This window comes from Eubalaena glacialis, chromosome 4 (assembly GCF_028564815.1).
Source record: "Eubalaena glacialis isolate mEubGla1 chromosome 4, mEubGla1.1.hap2.+ XY, whole genome shotgun sequence".
Taxonomy (NCBI): Eukaryota; Metazoa; Chordata; class Mammalia; order Artiodactyla; family Balaenidae; genus Eubalaena; species Eubalaena glacialis.
In genome coordinates this window covers 47,929,721-47,946,558 of record NC_083719.1, presented here as the reverse complement: position 1 = coordinate 47,946,558, position 16,838 = coordinate 47,929,721, and the positions used below count along the sequence as shown (strand labels likewise).

At 35.3% G+C, this 16,838-nt stretch overlaps 1 protein-coding gene across 1 annotated transcript in view; it reads left to right on the top strand.

Annotated features, from left to right (window-relative positions):
* ERCC8 (ERCC excision repair 8, CSA ubiquitin ligase complex subunit) overlaps positions 1-16,838 on the top strand; it is a 64,259-nt gene that overhangs the window by 22,271 nt on the left and 25,150 nt on the right. The window contains exons 5-8 of the mRNA XM_061189287.1: positions 10,123-10,204; positions 11,654-11,722; positions 12,913-12,979; positions 16,543-16,643. Coding sequence (XP_061045270.1) covers positions 10,123-10,204; positions 11,654-11,722; positions 12,913-12,979; positions 16,543-16,643 — 319 coding nt within the window. The remainder of the gene's footprint in view (positions 1-10,122; positions 10,205-11,653; positions 11,723-12,912; positions 12,980-16,542; positions 16,644-16,838) is intronic.

Genomic DNA, 16,838 nt, shown 5'->3' with positions numbered 1-16,838 from the left:
ATCCTAAACCATTTTAGTGTGATTATTTGCTAAGATGTCATATATGTTAGATGTGAAATTAGTATAGTAGTTAAGGAGAGCTAGAGTGCTTGAGTTCATATCTTGGTTCTGCTGCTGACTATGTGATATTTGTCTGAACCTCTCTATTTATCTGTAAAGGGGGTAATGATTGTACCTTATAGAATGGTTGTGAGGATTAAATAGGTCAATATATGTAAAGTACCTGGAACAGTGCCTAGCATATAGTAAGTGCTCAAAAACTATTAGCTATTATTATTATTTGCTTTATTATTCAAAAACTACTATGGTCTAGTGGTGTAGGGAAGAAAATTGGATTTGTCTCCTATTGGCCTAAAGACTTAAAGGAAAAGAAAGTTATTAATATTGTAGCTTAGTAAAGGTAGACAGTAGATAATAGTTTTTATATTTGATCAAATTTATATTTCTTTCTCATGCTAATTTTTTCCCTGAGCTCTAGTCCCATATGTCTCCACCTGTCTTCAGAACCTCTCTTACTTAAATGTAGTGTCATCTTCTCAAACTTAACATGTTCCAAACTGAAGTGAACATGATGGCTCCTCACATCCATTTAGTCCTCAAATCTTAGCAATTCTTCCTTCAAACTCAGATTTCCCTTTTCTATTTCCCTCACCATCACTGTACATCTAGACTACTCCTAAAAACTCCTAACTGGTTTCTCTGCATTATTTTTCTTCCACATTTCCACAGCAAGTTTACCCCAGAATTAATCAGAATCAAGCAGTTTCATCCTGTCTCAACACAAAACCTCTAGTGACTCCATTGTCTAAAGTCAGCCTGGCCTTCTAAGTTCTCCATAACCTCACTTCCCACTTTCACAACCTTAGCTTCTACCTCTTTTCAACCGAAATGATGTACTGCCACTAAATTGATCTCCTTTTGCCTTCTGAACACATGTTATGTGTTATGTTCCCTGCCTCAGGTCCCCTTCCCTATGAAACTTCTCCCTTCTCTTATTCATCTTGTAACTGGAAATTTATACTCTTTAACCAACATCTTTCTATTTCTCCCACCCCCCAGCCCTGGTAATCACCACTTTATTCACTGTTTCTATCAGTTTGGCTTTTTAAGATTCCACATGTAAGTGATATTATACAGTATTTGTCCTTGTCTGCCTGACTTCACTTAATATAATGCCCTCAAGGTTTATCCATGTTGTCACAGATGGCAGGGTTTCATTCTTTCTCATGGCTGAATAATATTCCTCTGTGTGTGTATGTGTGTGTGTGTTATCTTCTTTATCCCTTTATGCGTTGATGAACACTTAGGTTGTTTCCATGACTTGGCTATTATAAATAATGCTGCAAAAAACATGAGGGTGCAGCTATCTCTTTGAGACAGTGATTTTATTTCCTTCAGATATACACCCAGAAGTGGGATTACTGGATTATATGGTTCTATTTTAAATTTTTTGAGGAACCCCATATTGTCTTTCATGATGGCTGCACCAATTTACATTCCCACTAACAGTCACAAGGGTTTCCTTTTCTCCATATCCTCACCAACACTTATCTCTTTTTGATAATAGACATTTTAACAGATGTGAGGTGATATCTCATTGTGGTTTTGATTTGCAGTTTCCTGATGATTAGTGATATTGAACACCTTTTCATGTTCATTTTGGCCATTCTTATATTTTTGGAAAAATGTCTATTCATGTCCTCTGCCCATTTTTTATTTGGATTGTTTGGGTTTTTTGCTACTGAGTTGTATGAGTTCTTTATATATTTTGGATATTAACCCTTTAACATGATTTTCAAATATTTTCTCCCATTCTTTAGGTTGCTTTTTCATACTGTTTATGGTTTCCTTTGCTGTGCAGAAGGTTTTTAATTTGCTGTAGTTCCGTTTGTTTATTTTTGCTTTTGTTGCCTTTGATTTTGGTATCAAATCCAAACAGTCTTCACCAAGACCACTGTCAATGTTTTCTTCTAGGAGTTTTATGGTTTCAGGTCTTACGTTCAAGTCTTTAGTCCATTCTGAGTTAATTTATGTGCATGGTGTAAGACAGTGGTCCAATTTCATTCTTTTGCATGTGGTTGTTCAGTTTTCCCAACATCATTTATTGAAGAGACTATCCTTTCCCCATTGTATATTCTTAGTTCCTTTGTCGTAAATTAATTGACCATATATGCCTGGCTTTATTTCTGGACTGTCTTTTCTGGTCCATTGATCTGTGTGTCTGTTTTTATGCCAGTACCATAATGTTTTGATTACTATAGCTTTGTAATGCAGTAGTCCCCCCTTATCCATGTGGGATACATTCCAAGACCCCCACTGAGTACCTGAAACCACGGATACTGTCAAATTACCATGGTTATAGTATATACCAACCCTGTATATACTATATTTTTTTCCTATACTCATGTGTGGGTAGCATATATGGTATGGATACACAGAACAAAGAGATGATTCACATCCAGGTGGGACAAGCAAGATTTCATCATGCTCCTCAGAACAGTGTATTATTTAAAACTTATGAATTATTTACTTCTGTAATTTTCCATTTAATATTTTCAGACCACAGTTGACCTCAGATAACTGAAACCAAGGAAAGTGAAATACAGATAAGAAGGGGACTGCTGTATAGTCTGAAATCAAATCCAGCTTTGTTCTTCTTTCTCAAGATTGTTTTAGCAATTCGGGGTCTTTTGTGGTTCCATACAAATTTTCAGATTATTCTTTCCTATTTCTATGAAAAATGCCATTGAGAATTTGGTAGCGATTGCACTGAATTTATAGATTGTTTTGGGTGCTGTGGACATATTAACATTGTTAATTCTTTCAATCCACTGGTATGGAATATCTTTTCATTTATTTGTGTCTTCAGCTTCTTTCCTCGGTGTCTTATAGTTTTCAGTGTACACCTTTTACCTCCCTAGTTAAATTTATTTCTAGGTATTTTATTCTTTATGCTGCAGTTGTAAATGAGATTGTTTTCTTAATTTCTCCTTCTGATAGTTCATTATTAGTGTATAGAAATGCAACTGATTTTTTTTAACATTTTGAATCCTGCAACTTTACTGAATTTGTTTATTCTAACAGTTTTTTGGTGAAGCCTTTAAGGTTTTCTATGTATAATATCATTTCATCTGCAGATAGAGACAATTTTACTTTTTCCATTCCAGTTTGGATGCCTTTTATTTTTTTTTCTTGCTTAATTGCTCTGGCTAGGACTTCCAGCACTATGTTGAATAAAAGTGGCAAGGGTAGGCATCCTTCTCTTCTCCCTGATATTAGAGGAAAAGCTTTCAGCTTTTAACTGTTGAGTATGATGTTAGCTATGAGCTTGTCATATATGGCCTTTATTATGTTGAGGTACATTCTCTCTATACCCAGTTTATTGAGGAAAATAATGAATACTTCTTAATATAAGTCAATACCCATTCATGATTTTTTTAAAATTCTTAACATAGTAGGAATAAAAGAGAAATTCCTTAAACTGGCATTTACAGATTACATGATTACGAACATGGAAAATCCAAAGGAAACTTTAGCCAAATTATAATATAAGAAAATTCAGCAAAGTTGCTGAATATAAGGTCAGTTGTATCTGAATTCCAGGCACAAAGAATTATAAAATGAAATTTCAAGAGTAATGTAGTTTATAATTGCAGCACAAGTCATCATATACCTAGTAAGAAATTGAAAAGTGTACAAGACCACTCAACACTACACAGAAAACTATAGAATATTATTGAGAGAAATTAAGACCTAAATAAATGGTGGGATATGTCACATTCACACTCTCGCCACTTTTATTCAACATAGTTTTGTAAGTCCTAGGCATGGCAATCAGAGAAGAAAAAGAAATAGAAGGAATCCAAACTGGAAAAGAAGAAGTAAAACTGTCACTGTTTGCAGATGACATGATACTCTACATAGAAAATCCTAAAGACACCACCAGAAAACTACTAGAGCTCATCAATGAATTCCAGTAAAGTTGCCAGAAACAAAATTAATATACAGAAACCTGTTGCATTTCTGTACACTAACAATGAATTTTCGGAAAGAGTAATTAAGGAACAATTCCATTTATAATCGCATCAAAAATTAAAATACCTGGGAATAAACCTACTTAAGTAAAAGACCTGTACTCAGAAAACTATAAGACACTGATGAAAGAAATTGAAGAACACACAAACAGATGGAAATATATACCGTGTATATTGATTGGAAGAATTAACATTGTTAAAATGAACATACAACCAAAAGCAATCTACAGATTCATTGCAATCCCTGTCAAAATACCGAGGGCATTTTTCACAGAACTAGAACAAATAATTTTAAAATTTGTATGGAAACACAAAAAACCCTGAATAGCCAAAACAATCTTCAGAAAGAACAGAACTAGACGAATCACGCACCCTGACTTCAGACTATACTACAAAGCTAGAGTAATCAAAACAGTATGGTACTGGCATAAAAACAGATATGTAGATCAGTGGAACAGAATGGAGAGCCCAGAAATAAACCCATGCACTTATGGTCAATTAATCTATGACAAAGGAGGCAAGAGTATACAATGCAGAAAAGACAGTCTTGGCAATTCCCTAGTGATCCAGTGATTAGGACTCCGCACTCTCACTGCCGAGGGCCCAGGCTCAATTCCTGCTCGGGGAACTAAGATCACACAAGCCCCGTGGCATGGCCAAAAAAAAGAAAAGAAAAGAAAGGAGAGTCTCTTCAATAACTGGTGCTGGGAAAACTGGACAGCCACATGTAAAGGAATGAAATTAAAACATTCTCTGACACCATATACATAAATAAACTCAAAATGGATCAAAGACCTTAATGTAAGGCTGGAAACCATTAAACTAAAAGAAAGCACGGGCAGAACATTCTCGACATAAATCATACCAATTTTTTTTTTTGCATCTATCTCCTAAAGCAAAGCAATAAGAGCAAATATAAACAAATGGGACTTAATTAAACTTGAAGCTTTTGCACAGCAAAGAAAGCCATAAACAAAACAAAAAGACAAACTACAGAATGGGAGAAAATATTTGCAAATGATATAACTGATAAGGGGTTAATATTCACATATATAGACAATTCATACAGCTGAACATCAAAAAAAAAGCCTGATTAAAAGATGGTTAGAAGACCTGAATAGACATTTTTCCAAAGAAGACATACAGCTGGCCAACAGGCACATGAAAAGATGCTGAACATCATTAATCATCAGAAATGCAAATTAAAACCACAATGAGATATCACCTCACACCTGTCAGAATGGTTATCATCAAAAAGACCACAAATAACAAATGTTAGTGAGGATGTGGAAAAGAGAGAACCCTCGGGTGCTGTTGGTGGGAATGTAAATTGGTGCAGCCACTGAGGAAAACATTATGGAGGTTTCTCAAAAAACTGAAAATAGAACTACCATATGACCCAGCAGTTCCACTCCTGGGTATTTATCTGAAAAAAAAAAAGCACTAATTCAGAATGATACTTGTATCCCAATGTTCATAACAGCATTATTTACAATTGCCAAGATATGGAAGCAACCCAACTGCCCATCAACAGATGAATGGATAATGGAGATGTGGTGTATACAATGGAATACTACTCAGTCATAAAAAAAGAATGAAATTTTGCCATTTGCATCAAATGCATGGACATGGAGGGTATTATACTAAGTGAAGTAAGTCATACAGAGAAAAACAAACACTGTATGATATCACTTATATGTGGAATCTAAAAAGTACAACAAGCTAGTGAATATAACAAGAAAGAAACAGACTCACAGTTATAGAGAACGAACTAATGGTTACCACAGTGAGGAGAGGGAAAGAGGGAGGGGCAAGATAGGCATAGGGGATTAAGAGGTACAAACTACTATGTATAAAATAAGAAAGGTACAAGGATACATATTACAACACAGGGAATATGATGAATATTTTATAATAACCATAAATGGAATGTAGCCTTTAAAAACTGTGAATCACTTTGTTATTGTATATCAACTATACCTCAATTCTAAAAAGAAAAAGAAGGAATAGAATTAGAAGGCTTGGGCTTCCCTGGTGGTGCAGTGGTTGGGAATCTGCCTGCCAATGCAGGGGACACGGGTTCGAGCCCTGGTCTGGGAAGATCCCACATGCCGCGGAGCAACTAGGCCTGTGAGCCACAACTACTGAGCCTGCGCGTCTGGAGCCTGTGCTCCGCAACAAGAGAGGCCTGCGCACCGTGATGAGGAGTGGCCCCCACTTGCCGCAACTAGAGAAAGCCCTCGCACAGAAACGAAGACCCAACACAGCCATAAAAATAATAAATAAATAAATAAATCTTTAAAAAAAAAAGAATTAGAAGGCTTAATATTATAAAGATAATGATTTTACCCAGTATGATCTATGGAATCAATGCATTTCTGATCAAAATCTTTGCAGAATTCTTTTGTGGAAATTGACTAGGTAATTCTAACGTATAATATATATGGAAATGCAGAGGGACAAGGTGCTCCTGAAGAAGAATGAATCTTGAGGACTTCACCACCTGTAACCAAGACTTTACCATAAATTAATTTCACTAATCAAGGCAGTGTGATATTGGTACAAGTGAAAATAAACACACACAGGGGAACAGGATAGAGAATCAAGAAACACACCCATAGCTGTGTAGTGATTTGGTTTATGATAAAAATAACACTGCAGTGAATTGGGGAAAAGATAACCTTTTTCATAAATGGTGCTGGATGAACTAGGTATCCATATTTAAAAAACTAGTTTTGACCCTTACCTCACAACAGACACAAAAGTCAATTTCAGGTGGATTACAAGTATAAATGTGAAAGATAAAATGATACAGCTTAAAGATGAAAAAAGAAAATGTGTTTGTTGCTTATGACAGTTAAAGACACAAAAAATACAAACCAAAAAGGCAGAGATAGATAAATTGAGCTACATTAGAATTAGGAATCTCTAGTCATCAAAAAACACTATTACAAAAGTGTAAATGTAAGCCATGGAATGGGAGATGATATATCTGACATATGCATATGTTTGAAAAAGGACTGATGTACAGATTATATAATCAACAAAAATTAAAACAGTCCTATAGAAAAATAGGCAAAACACTTGAATAGGCACTTCAAGAAAGAGGATATCCAAATAGCCAATAAATAAAAGTGTTCAACTTTATTAATTGTGCACCTGGATGTGTTATTTAAATACATAATGAGATACCTCTCTGTTACCCTCCAGAATGGCCAAACTTAAAAGAGGTTGATGATAACAGTTACATATGTTGCTGATGAGATCACAAATTGGTACAGATATTTGGTATTGACTGAAGCCAAATATGTGCATATCCTCTGACCCAGCAGTTACACTTTTGGGTATATAAATGCATATATATGTGTACTAAAGGATATTTGTAAGAATGTTCATAGCAGCACTGTTGATGATAACCAAAAACTGGAAACAACTCAAATGTCCATTAACAGCCAAATGAAATCTGGCAAATTTTACATTGGAGTACTCTCCTACAATGACAAGGGAACACTTCTGTATTAACAAAATGTATGAACCTTATATAATATTAGATAAAATAACCAAAAACTAAAGAGTGCCTAATATATAATTCCCTTTATAGGAGGTTCAAAAATAGACAAAACTAATCTAATGATGATAGAGGCCTGTATTATGGTTATCTTTCTTGGTGAGATTTGTAAGGGGGTTCTAAGGAGCCTTCTGGGGTATTTGTAATGTTTGTAATGTTCTGTTTTTCAATACAGGTGGTCATTACTTTGTGAAAATTCACTTTGTGAAAATTAATTGAGCTGTACACTTATGATTTTTGTGTACTTTTCTGTATGTTACACTTCATTTAAAAGTATGGCTTTTAGTTAAAATTTTTTAATTTAATTAATTAAAAATTAATAAGCCATACATTTACATTTTCTTTCCTTAACATTGGCTTCTATTAAAACTCTGACATCTTGGATTTAAATTTTCTTTAAAACATAAATGTTTTGCTAACTTAAAACAGTATTCCATGAGTTCATAATTCTGTTTGAAATAAAGGTATGACAATATTTTATTGATAATAAATTTGAAAGCATTCAGTACGAAACAATTGTGCATCTGCTATGTATAAAGAATAATAAGGAAGGCAAGATACTGTCCTTTTCTCCATCCTCTACTCCCATCATTAATTTTTCCTATTAATGTATATATTAGGTACTTTTCATACCTTCATCTCAGTTTTCCATGAGCATGTTTTAATAGCTTGAGCATATGATGTGGCTTAGAGGAATGTCTTCTCTAGAGTCTTCTCTATTTAACTTTAAGGTGTAGAGCCAAGTGGAGATAATCCAGGAATTGAGCTATACATAGGTGGAATTCGGGAATGTGGTCTAAACTGAAAATATAGATTTGTGAGTCACTAGGATATAGGTGGCAGTTGAAGAGAGGAGTGCGTAGAACAAAACCTTGAGGAAGATTAATAGGACAGGAGAAGGAACAACAAAGCCTGCAGAAGACAATGAAAAGGCCTAGCCAGAGAGAATAAGAGGGAAATCAGGAGTATGTGATATAATGGAAGCCAGTGGAAGAGACTGTCTTAACGAAGGTAGAATAGTCAGCTGTGTTGAATGCTACTGACAGATTAGGTAAGATAAAGACTACATTTGGTGATAGAAGGTAATCAGTGGTATTGGCAGGGTGGTGAGAGCGGGAGTAGTGGAGATAAAAAATAAGTTTGCAGTGAGTTGAGAAATACATAAGAGATAAGAAATTAGAGACAGCCAAAATTTGGATTTAAAGGGGGAGGAAGAAGATTAATTAGGAGGAATTTGGGTGAAAAGGATTTTGTTTTTTTGTCTTGGGGAGGGGAGTGCTGTTACAATGAAAGAGACTTGAACATGTTTTAGTGCTGATGGGAATGAGCCAGTAGGGAGAGAGCAGTTATACATACTCGGGAGATAGAGGCAATAATGTATAGGGTGAGATTTCTGACAGTGCTGAAAGTGATCTGAACACAGGTGGGGAAATTAACTTTAAATATGAGGAAGGATCATTTTTTTCATGATAACAGGAATGAAGAAGGAAAAAAGATAAGCGGAAGCAAATGTGTTTATAAGTTTGTTGTTAAGACTATAAGGAAATTCTCATTGAATGGCTCCTATTTTCTCTTTGGAATGAAAGATCAGATCACCTGTAGTGATGAAGTGGCGATTTTTGTGGAGAGTGGAGAAGGTTTGAAATAGCTGCAAATCTTATAGACAACGCTATTGAAATTGTAGGACCGGCAGTCAGTACTAAAGCCCAGTTGAGATGAATGATCTTTTATAGTGATACTAGTCTTCTCTATTATAAGATTTTCTTCACCTGGATAGGGCAGAGGTCAACTAACTGTGGCCCATAGGCCAAGTCTAGGCTCTGGGCCAAGGCTTCTCATGGACACTTTTTGTAAAAAAAAAGTGTCACTGTAACACAGACATGCTCATTTATTGTCTATGGCCACTTTGACGCTACAGTGACAGAAATGAGTAGTTGGTTCTCAAAGCCTACAATCTGACCCTTTACAGAAGAAGTTGGCTGACCTCTGGTGTAGTTAAACCTGGATATAGGTGCACGGAAGGCAGACATTTGGAGTCAGGTTGAGGTCTTGACAAATGCAATGATAACATCAAAGATATTGGCAGTTGAAGTATTGAAACTTGGAATCCAAGCTGAAGAAGGAAAAGAAGTGAAGAAAGGAACTGATGGGACTTCTGGGCTTTATTTGGGTGTCTTGTAGGTAGCTGGGCGGGGGCGGGGAGCTGAAATGATACAAAATTTGGTCATATATAACTGAAATAGGTGATTTTAAAGGAGAAGCAGTTCTAGGTGATGCGACTGTCCTGGGTGTGGTAGCTGAGGTTGTATGGCACTGAGAGGCAGAGTACTGGCTACATCATCTGTGTAGATGCGGAAGGGATGATGGTGAACCAAGTGGTTGTCTTGTCTTGATCTCTGGGATTTATTAGAGAAAAATAAATAAATTGCTAACAGTGTGAAAATAAGTAAATAGAAAATTTGTTGCTTTTGTGATTATAATTAGAACTTACAATTATTTTAAATGTCTTTTGATTATCAGACTGCAGATGTATTTAATTTTGAAGAAACAGTTTATAGTCATCATATGTCTCCAGTTGCCACCAAGCACTGTTTGGTAGCAGGTTTGTACATATGTTGTTTTTTAACATATTGAAAACTTTCTCCCTTTTAGTATCTAGTTAGTTTTGATATAAACATTTTAACCCTGATGAAGATCACAATTCTTAAAAAAAAAAAAAAAAAGTGTATGTATTAGTCTTTGTATTCAGTTTAACAGATATTGTACAAGTTGGGCACTGTGCTAGGTTTCAAAGTGGCTAGGATTCAAAGATTAAGAAAGCACATTTCTGTTCCCTTAGAGTTACTTTTTTTTTAATTTTTAACATCTTTATTGGAGTATAATTGCTTTACAATGGTGTGTTAGTTTCTGCTTTATAACAAAGTGAATCAGCTATACATATATCCCAATATCTCCTCCCTCTTGCGTCTCCCTCCCACCCTCCCTATCCCACCCCTCTAGGTGGTCACAAAGCACGGAGCTGATCTCCCTGTGCTATGCAGTTGCTTCCCACTAGCTATGTGTTTTACATTTGGTAGTGTACATAAGTCCATGCCACTCTCTCACTTCGTCCCAGCTTACCCTTCTCCTCCCCATGTCCTCAAGTCCATTCTCTACATCTGTGTCTTTATTCCTGTCCTGCCTTTACGTTCTTCAGAACCTTTTTTTTTTTTTTAGATTCCATATATATGTGTTAACATACGGTATTTGTTTCTCTCTTTCTGACTTCCTTCACTCTGTATAACAGACTCTAGGTCCATCTGCCTCACTACAAATAACTCAATTTTGTTTCTTTTTATGGCTGAGTAATATTCCATTGTATATATGTGCCACATCTTCTTTATCCATTCATGTGTGGATGGACACTTAGGTTGCTTCCATGTCCTGGCTATTGTAAATACAGCTGCAGTGAACATTGTGGTACATGAAAGAGTTACTTTTAAACCACCAAAGTTTCAAAGATTTTACGTGAACAAAATTTGGCAGCTTTTTCATTTTGACACAGTAAAACAAGGAGATGATTTCCTTTTCTCTAGAATGTGTGATTCAAATTAAACATCCATTTTTATGAAAGCACCTGCAACAAAAATTTTCATGTGTGAAGAAGAAAATGTTTTTCTGGTAGCAGGTATCACGTCCCTGTGATATTATTTCTGTGGCACTTCATGAATCTCCTCACCTCCAGACATCAGTCAGCTGCTTCATCTTTAAAGAGTTTGAGCACTAACTTGTCTTTGAGGTCCACTCAGTCTGTGTCCAGAGTTTCTGTGAATCTGTTACTAGTGATTGGAAGTATATCATTAACATGGAAAAGCTAAGCTATTAAAATAAAATGAATTTTTCTAGTTATAAACATTAATAACTATTTAAAGTATGTTATTAGCGTACATTTTTATATTTCTGCATGGATACAGTGAAAATGTCATGACTCATATGGTAGTTTCTTGTTTCCTTTTGGTGATGATTTATAGTAAAATTATCTTAAACTATTTTTTTTGTTTTGTTTTTATAGTTGGTACTAGAGGGCCCAAAGTACAACTTTGTGACTTAAAGTCTGGATCCTGTTCCCACATTCTACAGGGTATTTGAAACAACAACTACTTTGAGTAAACCATTCAACAAAATGAAACATGATTGACAATGTATTCTTTATAAGTGACATGACTGATGTATTTTGTGCTAGTTGTTAGAAGTCAACAGGGAAATAAAGATCCTTTTGTGCATTATTGTTATAAAACTAAACTATTGAGGAGACATTTTTATGTACAGTAGCCACAGGGGAAGCTCAAAGAATATAGAAAGTCTAACTCAAAACCTTGTATTATTTCTACATTGAAAAAAATGAACTACTTATGAAACTTATATCAGTACATTTGTCTCCATGAACATTTTTTAATATTGTTCTGGCTGAGTAAACGTTCTTAATATTTAGGTGCTTCTTTTCTCAATAAAAATATTTGAGAAAAAGGTATTGAAATAATACTTTGGTAAAGTTTTACTAGCTTAAATTGTTTTTGCTACTTTTTTATTAGTATTAGATCGTCTAATTCTAAACAATGAAAAACTGGGATGTAATTCAGATATACTATTTTTATTCATCTCTGAGAAACACATAATAAATATATCAGGAAAACTTGGTGAGATGGATAACATTTGTTTTACATTATCATGAATTTCTATGAATATAAGCTAGGTAGATGAAAATATATGATTTGAATAGTTTAGTTAGGTAGAAGTGAATTAAAATGCTGAAATCACTTATCCTATGAACTTACCACTTGTGCTTTCTAGATAAAAATTTTTATATAAAAGCCTTTTACAATCATGAATTAAAATAATTTTTTTCTGTTATAACTTTCTGAAAACTTAGAGAACATTTTTATTCTTTAGAATGTTTATCTTGTATGGTGGTTTGTTGCAGGGATTTTGTTGTAGAGATAAGTAAGTAAGCTTGAGCTATATCACTTATTAATGGATAGACTTGCTAGGCTAACACCTGTATTTAAAAAGACAGACTCACTTGCTCTGACTGTTTTTTCCAAAGCAAACCCAGACCTTTTATAATAAAATAGCATTGTGAGAAATGCCCCATAGACTTCACATTAATATTTATATATAGATTATTATAAATGTGAAAAAAAATCATGATTGTATCAGTTTATTTTTAAGATTTAGTCTATGCTTTCTTCATAATCCGGCAAAATTAATTGCACTGTATCTTTTGATTTTTTTCAAATATTTTGCAAGTCATTTTATACAGTTGTTTTGCAGGTCACAGTCAAGAAATATTGGCAGTTTCCTGGTCACCACGTTATGAGTATATCTTGGCAACTGCAAGGTAAAATGCAAATTATTTGGTTTTGAAGTTAATAATTAATGATAAGCATTTTGGAAAGACTTTTTATGTTAGATGCATATTTAGTTGTTAAGTACGTCCTGGAAAATAAGATAATTGAGTTACAGATTTTAATTCGTATCACCAAAAGAAATCTTCTTTTGCATCATAATCTTAATCCTCACTATCTATCTTGAAGGTGCTCACTTTGTAAAACAGAGAAAACAACAGAATCTATGTAGCAATGCAAATCTACTAGTACTACCCATGAAACAACTGTGTTGTGTCATTTTTGCTTACAAAAGTTTAACACTCTGTCAATTTAAGAATAGTAGCATTTAATTCATTTTCTTTAACCCAAGATTATTTTGAATCTGATTCAGCACATTCATCCATTCATTGATTCAGTTTACTAACGTTTAATGACTCCTATCATGTGCCAAGCATTGTGCTAGGGACACAGAGGTAACACAGGCGTAGTCCTTTCAGGAAGCTAATAGTCTAATGAGGGGGTATAGTCAGAAAAACCAGTGATTTCAGGACATCCTGAAAAATGCTTTAATAGAGATATGTCTCTGGTAGGTATAATATGGGAAAAAAGAACAAGAGCACTTAACTCTTTTTCTTTTTTTTTTTTTTTTTAATTGAGGTATAGTTGTTTTACAGTGTTGTGTTAAAAGCACTTAACAATTGAAGATAAAGGGGGTTGTGGGTTTTGTTTGCTAGCAGGAAGAGTCTTACATATTTAAATGCTGACGGAAAAGTATTGCTGGAGAGAAATTAGTGAAGATAAGAAATGAAAGGGGGCTTCCCTGGTGGCGCAGTGGTTGAGAATCTGCCTGCCAATGCAGGGGACACGGGTTCGAGCCCTGGTCTGGGAAGATCCCACATGCCGCGGAGCAACTAAGCCCGTGCACCACAACTACTGAGCCTGCGCGTCTAGAGCCTGTGCTCCGCAACAGGAGAGGCCGCGATGGTGAGAGGCCCGCACATCGCAATGAAGAGTGGCCCCCGCTTGCTGCAACTGGAGAAAGCCCTCGCACAGAAACGAAGACCCAACACAGCCAAAAGTAAATGGATAAATAAATAAATAAGTGAAATTCTTTAAATAAAAAAAAAAAAAAAGAAAGAAATGAAGGGGGGACTTCCCCAGTGGTGCAGTGGTTAAGAATCTGCCTGCCAATGCAGGGGACACAGGTTTGAGCCCTGGTCTGGGAAGATCCCACATGTTGCGGAGCAACTAAGCCCATGCGCCACAGCTACTGAGCCTGCACTCTAGAGCCCATGAGCCACAACTCCTGAAGCCCGCACGCCACAACTACTGAAACCTGCGCACTCTAGGGCCCACGTGCCGCAACTGCTGAGCCTGCGTGCTGCAACTACTGAAGCCCGCGTGCCTAGAGCCTGTGCTCCACAACAAGAGAAGCCACCACAATGAGAAGCCCATGCACCATAACGAAGAGTAGACCCTGCTCGCCGCAACTAGAGAAAGCCCGCATGCAGCAGAAAAGACCCGATGCAGCCATAAATAAATAAATAAACAAATAAATAAATAAATTTTTTTTTTAAAGAAAAGGAAGAAATGGAGGGAATAATTGGTACATCAGGACCTTGACTAGACAAGAGAGGATAATATCAAGGGTCCCAATAGAAGGGGACACTGATTTGACACATGAAGGGCATCATGAGACTAAATGGAAGGAGGAGAAAGGCATGAATACAATTAAATTTGTGACTTTGGCAGAGAAGCTCAAGAAATGCGAACCCAGTGGCCTCTTGTTTTTTAGTGAGTAGAACTTGATGTCATCTATTGAAAATACTGGAATGGGATGCAATTTTCAGGGAAGGTAGTTAAAGATTTGGAATAACAGTTTTAATGAATGGAAGAGGGAGCTGATTAAGGGCACATAGGATTGCTGGTCAGTATTTTGTGCTCTATCGAAGGTGTAGCCCACAGCTGTACTAAGCCACAGAAATCAAAACTTTGAATGACACAGACTTAACAATTGTCTAAAAATTGTTCAAGTCACAGGTATAAGGAAAGAAATAAAATCACCAAAAGGCTTATAGGAAGGATCAAGGACCTAATGAGATAGAAGCATGAGTGTTGATAAGAAAATTTAAAAACTGAAGGGACAGGAAGTAGTAATCAAATTTTGATATAGACATTTTAATAAAACTTTTTGCAGAAGAATTATTACAAAAACTACTTTTATTAGTCTTATAAAGAAATGTGTCTCAATTTTTGTAAAGCAGCCAGCTCTCCTTCTCTGTCACAGTTTATTCCCCAAAGAAGCTTCTGTTAATAGTTTGCAGAATGTGACATTGAAATTTATGATTTCTGAAGTAGAACAAAGTCTAGAATGTAGCCATAAGAAGGCTGGCCAAAGAGGTGTGAAGGTGAGGAGCTAGGCACTGCTTGTGGGTCCATGCTAGAGTCGATTTACATTGTTTGTTTCTAATTTGGTTTTCCTCAAATCAAAAGGGAAACTAAGAGGCTTTCAATTCTCAGAGTACCCCAGGAATTTGAATCAGTACCAGAATGGACCTAGTAATCAATGTTAGGAGTCAGATATGTCCATATCTAATCTGTTTCAGAAGAGACTTAAGTCCTCAGACTCCTCCCATTGCAGACCTATTCCCCAGCTGGAAAGAAAGAAAACCAAATTGAGAATGGGAAATGCTAACTTTTTGCCGACTATTCTAATTGGCTACGTTTGATGGTGATCTGTGAAAATAATCAAATTTATGGGAAGAGATAAACCCTGTATAGATATTTTTTAAAAAGATTTATAAATGAGAAATAAGCTTGTAAAATGCAGCGTGATGCTCTTTCTAATTAAAATGACCTGGATGAACCCAACAGGTTAGAATATTATCGAAGGCTTTGTGAGGATATGATAGCATCAGTTGAACTGATTTATATTTTCTTTAGTAGTAGTTTAGAAGCTGAAATTGATATGTGATCATGGTTTTACCTTTTTTCGTTTCACTTGAAATAAAATGAAAATAAGTGTCGAATTTCTAGGAGACATTAAATTTATTTCTTGTATATCTGGCAAAGATTGATTTGAGTACAGGAAACCAAATAAAAATATTTTGTCCTTATGGTTCACCTTATTCTCAATTTTTTTCATATAAAAAGAAAAAAGAAAAACCATATTCCTACCAAATGGATTCTTAAGCAAAGTGAAATTAGTTCACTGCTTGATTATCTAGGCAACATTTGAATAACAAACAGTAGAACAGATACAGTAACAAATTTGCCAAGGAACAAAGCTCTAAGCCTGTCTAGTCTTTGGAGAGGAAGATGCTCATGTCATTAAAAACAGCAGAATTCCATCCTTGTGATTTACTTTTTTTTTTCTTTCTATTTTTTCACTTTTTTGTGCTACTATTGACTACTGAATATTTGCTGGAAAGGCAAAAGTACAACCATCCAAATGTACAGATACATTTGTGCTAATATACTGAGACCTCTGTATGCCATAATACTGGAAGGGTGGGTGAGGAGTACAGTCATTACCCTAGCTATATACATTAATGTAACATTTGTGTCTTCTCAGTGCTGACAGTAAAGCAAAATTATGGGATGTGAGGAGAGCATCAGGATGTTTGATTACTCTTGATCAGCATAATGGGAAAAAGTCACAAGCAGTTGAATCAGGTAATGAAAAACACATTAATATAGAAATATGGCATTGATAGTATTTTTATATTGAAATTTTCTAATTGAAACCAAATAATAAATGTATGTTGACAAATTGTAGATTTTATGTTTTTTTAAAAAGGCATTCACAACAAATCAGTTTCTAAATTTACATCAACTAAATTATGGTTGTCTTTCTTTTTTTTTTTTACT